Here is a 3,858-nt window from a genome sequence, read left to right as displayed (position 1 = left end):
CCTTTGGGCTCATCCTTGCTCCCGCCGCAGCAATGGCTGTGCTGTTTTAGCACTCTGACCCCAGCCAGGCCCTTGCAAAGCACATCCCAGCCTGGGAGCCTTATGCAAGTAATTCACAGAATGTAAACGCTTCGGCACACTGCCAGGATGCCTGCACCCTTCTCAGGAAAGATGATCCCCGAGGCAGCCAGAAAGGCTGACTTGTCCTTGGGGTTTATTTGGTACTGTTGCAATGCAGATCACTGCGCACTAGCATTCGTCCTGTGGCCAGCTGTTTACGTATGAGATCAAAGGCTGTCAGATATGCCCATAACATGTTTGGGCTGCCCAGGTAACTTGCCTTAGACCTTGTTACCAGTCCTCCTGTTTCTCATTGGTCTCGTTTGATTGGTGAATGCAACACATGCAGGATTCAGTTGCATTTTACTTCATGCACCCAGTGGCAGCTAAGGTACAGCCAAAATGCCATGGGTATGTTTTGCAAGAGCTCTCGCTGTCTTCATTTACTGCAGTAACAATATACTTACATTGTTCAGTCTCTCATTTCCCTTCCTTTTAGAATATGCAGCAATAAACTCCATGCTGGACCAGATCAACTCCTGCTTGGATCACCTGGAGGAGAAGAATGATTATCTGCACGCCTGCTTGAAAGAACTGCTGGAGTCCAACCGCCAGACCCGCCTGGAGTTCCAGCAGCAGCAGCAGCAGCAGAGCCAGCAGCAGGACATGGAAACTGATGTGCAGGGACCACAGCCTCCAGTCTAGTGTGCTGGCCACAAACACTCAGTTGGTATTGCTAAGGGGACACTCACTGGTCACCAATTTGACATAAAACTTGAATAGAGGAGGTACCTCATGACTGTTACTTGTTCCTTCCTTCCTGTGGTTGTGTCCCACTGTTCACCTCCATGTTCTGTTTTCCTTTAGCTGTGTGATGGGTGCAGAGCACACTGGTGGATGTAGGGAAGTTGGTTCTTTTTGCTGCCCACCACGAGCCTGGCACTGACACTTGGTTAGAGTTGGTTGGAGGAAGCCTGATGCCATGCAGGTTGTTTGCAAGCAGGCCCTCTTCACATAAAGGAAAAATGACCTCTGCTCATTTATACTGTTAAGTCCAAGCAAGGAGTCTTACAGCTCTAGCCTCTTCCCTCAAAAAGCACAGTAAGCAGGGGCTGTCCTGTCTCCAGGTTTGCCTGTGAGTGTGACTCTGGTGCCAGATGTGGAGACGGGGGCCCTAGGCCAGCTCCTGCCTTGAAACTACAGCTTCCCCATTATTCGTTGTAAGAAATACTGGCAGATGGTCCCAGATCACTGGACACTCCTGTCCCCTTCCAAGCAGATAAGACAAGCTACCAGAGTGATGTTTTTGACTGTTAGCATTGGAAGCTGCCTAACTCCTTAAGCTGCCATTAAGGCCTCGGGCTTTAGAGAGAGGGAGAGCCGCCTGATTAGCCCCCACCACAGCATTACCTATACAGAGCAAAGAGACGGGGGCCTGCCTGCCATGGGCTGTACATTTTGACAAGAGTATGCATGAGTAGTCTGGCCCAAAACTTTGTGATCTTGTCAGGATGGCCTGGGGCTAGCACTGGGAAGCAGGTCTTACTGTATGCTGTAGAGTTAAAGGAGTTTTTTGGAAAGTTAAAGAAGTTATTTATAAGAAATCTGTTTTATTCAAATCAGTTTGAAATAAAATTTGTTCCTGAGAGTCTCCACTATGAGAACAGACTGTGTTAAGCCTCGTGGTGTTAGCAAGGGACCAAGATGCACATTTCTTGCCTAGCATAGGACACAGTCCTTGTCCAAGAGTGTGCATCTTTGAAAGAAAACTGTTCTGAGGAGCAGAATTGGGCATACAGTCTCCCAAGAGATAAACCTTTCCTCTGCCTGGAAAGGAAACAAGCGAGGAATTACAAAGAATTCTGAGTTAAAAATAAGCCTGCATTCATCTGCTTCATGAACTTTGTCCCTATGAAAGTCACGTTACTGTCTTCTTTCAAGTTCAACAATCCAAGCCTCAGTCTTTCCACACAATTGCTGTATCCCAACTGTACCAGTAATAACCAACACCATACTGTTTTAGACACGCTAAAGCCAGGCTTATTTTATTCTTAAAATAAAAACAGCAGTAAAGTTGAAGGTTTTTGCTCTATTAAAAGACTCAGAAAATAAACATTTCCAGCAAATATCATATGTAAAGGGCTCTCCCTTTAAGGCCACTCTATCTGGGTTTGCGCCTAGAGGAGCGTCTGCACCCAGCAGAGGTAAGACTGGCTGTCTCACCTTTGGCTAGGGAGGAAGGCTCTGCCTCTACCTCCTGGCCTATGTTTGCTGCCTCATTCTGTCCTAAACCCCCTCCATTCCCTGAATCCTGGTAGTAATCTGTGCCTTCCCTTTGCCTGGCTGCATTGGCTTCCTCCTCCTTAGACACAGCGTGTCCCAACAACTCCCCTGTGGTGCGGTTCTCTTCAGGGAGCAGGCAGTCGGCACTAGTGGTAGTGGACTTGCTTTCTTCCTGTAGATTTTCTTCTTCTACAACCATGATTCCACATACATCGTCAGTCACGCTGGCTAGGCTTTTGCCCTCTGCTACAGAGGTGGCCAGCTCACCCTTACCCTCCAGAGACCTCAAAGCTTGTTCTTGCAGGGCTGCCAGCTTTGCGCCCTCCTTCTCTATCCCATGATCATCAATCATCTTCTTGCTGCTATCTGCTGTTGTAGCAGGAGGATGTTTTGGATCATCCAGCAATTGGGAGCTGGAGCCCTGGGAATGCAAAGGAGCCTCGGGGTAGGCAGCTGTGGTACGGTGCCTTGCTGCCTTGTATCTCTGCAAATACAAACAAATCAATGTGAGAGAAGAGCCCAGCTCAGCTACTGTCACTGCAGCAAGTAGCAGCTGGTCCAGGAAAACCTGTACAAAAACAGTGGTGAGTGGCAGCTAGAATCTGCAAGGGCACGACTTGTCTCAGCAGCTCTCCTGGCCTGGCTGCTGAGGCTTTCAAGTAGAACAAGGTCAGCTCCTGTGAGGAAAAGTGGTGATATTAAAAATTGAAGTCCCTCTCGCGTTACTTAATGCTGAGCATATGCATGGCAGACCTCTGGCTCCTGAGACAAAAATCATGTTTTGGCAGCTGTTAATCTCAGTCTGACTTGGAACTTTGTAGATGTAACAGTGTGAGTGACAGCTCTTGCTTCAGTTACTGCCAGAAGGTAACTCTGGACATGTACCCTGGATAAGGAGGCTATGCACTGCCCTCAGCTGCAGAGATGTGATTTAATGTTTATCAGCCAAAGCAAGACTTCAGTTGAAAGCTTAACATTTTTTCACTCTACTGATACAATCTGTGCAGCCAGTGAAACTGTTGACAGGAACACTAAGATATCAAGAATATCTTAGTGTTACAAAGTACTGAGGTTCTTTACAGAATAAAGGTAAGCATGTCATCGATAAAATGACTCATTTGCACTCGCTGTCATGATGAACCAGTAGAGGTCTGTAAAGAGATTAAAATGGATTAAAATGGCTACTAGCCATTTTCAAGACTGGATTTCAGAAAAACAGCAAGTCTGTATAGCTGTCTAACATGCAATAGGGATCTGATTTTCAAGACCCAGTCAGAACATGAGCTAAAGGAATAAAACAAAGCTCCCTCTTTTCCACAGCAGTTCCTTCCACAATCAACTGACTTTAGCAGAAAGCTGAGTGTCCCTTAAACTGGCACTAGCATTAGACCTGACGATTTAAGGAAACTATTTTGAGTGCACTGGCTTTCACCACTACCTTCAGCAGCACTACTGTAGTCTGCAATGGGGAATTACAGCACATGAGACAGGCAGCTTTACACTGTAATTCAGTTT

The 3,858-nt window shown here is 46.9% G+C and overlaps 2 protein-coding genes across 2 annotated transcripts in view; one reads left to right on the top strand and one right to left on the bottom strand.

Moving 5' to 3' along the window:
* Positions 1-462: 462 nt before the first annotated feature.
* On the top strand, positions 463-765 carry LOC104546671 (chromosome unknown open reading frame, human C9orf16). Its single transcript, XM_010192107.1, has one exon. It carries the CDS (start codon positions 463-465, stop codon positions 763-765), a length of 303 nt encoding a protein of 100 aa, XP_010190409.1.
* An 885-nt stretch (positions 766-1,650) lies between these two features.
* The window catches only part of CIZ1 (CDKN1A interacting zinc finger protein 1), a gene marked incomplete at its 5' end in the record, with an annotated part of 16,915 nt that continues 14,707 nt past the window's right edge, over positions 1,651-3,858 (bottom strand). The window contains one exon of the mRNA XM_010192105.1: positions 1,651-2,827. Coding sequence (XP_010190407.1) covers positions 2,222-2,827 — 606 coding nt within the window. The remainder of the gene's footprint in view (positions 2,828-3,858) is intronic.

Source organism: Mesitornis unicolor, unplaced genomic scaffold, assembly GCF_000695765.1.
Source record: "Mesitornis unicolor isolate BGI_N332 unplaced genomic scaffold, ASM69576v1 scaffold43449, whole genome shotgun sequence".
In the NCBI taxonomy this organism is placed as follows: Eukaryota; Metazoa; Chordata; class Aves; order Mesitornithiformes; family Mesitornithidae; genus Mesitornis; species Mesitornis unicolor.
This window is presented reverse-complemented; position numbering and strand designations above follow the sequence as displayed.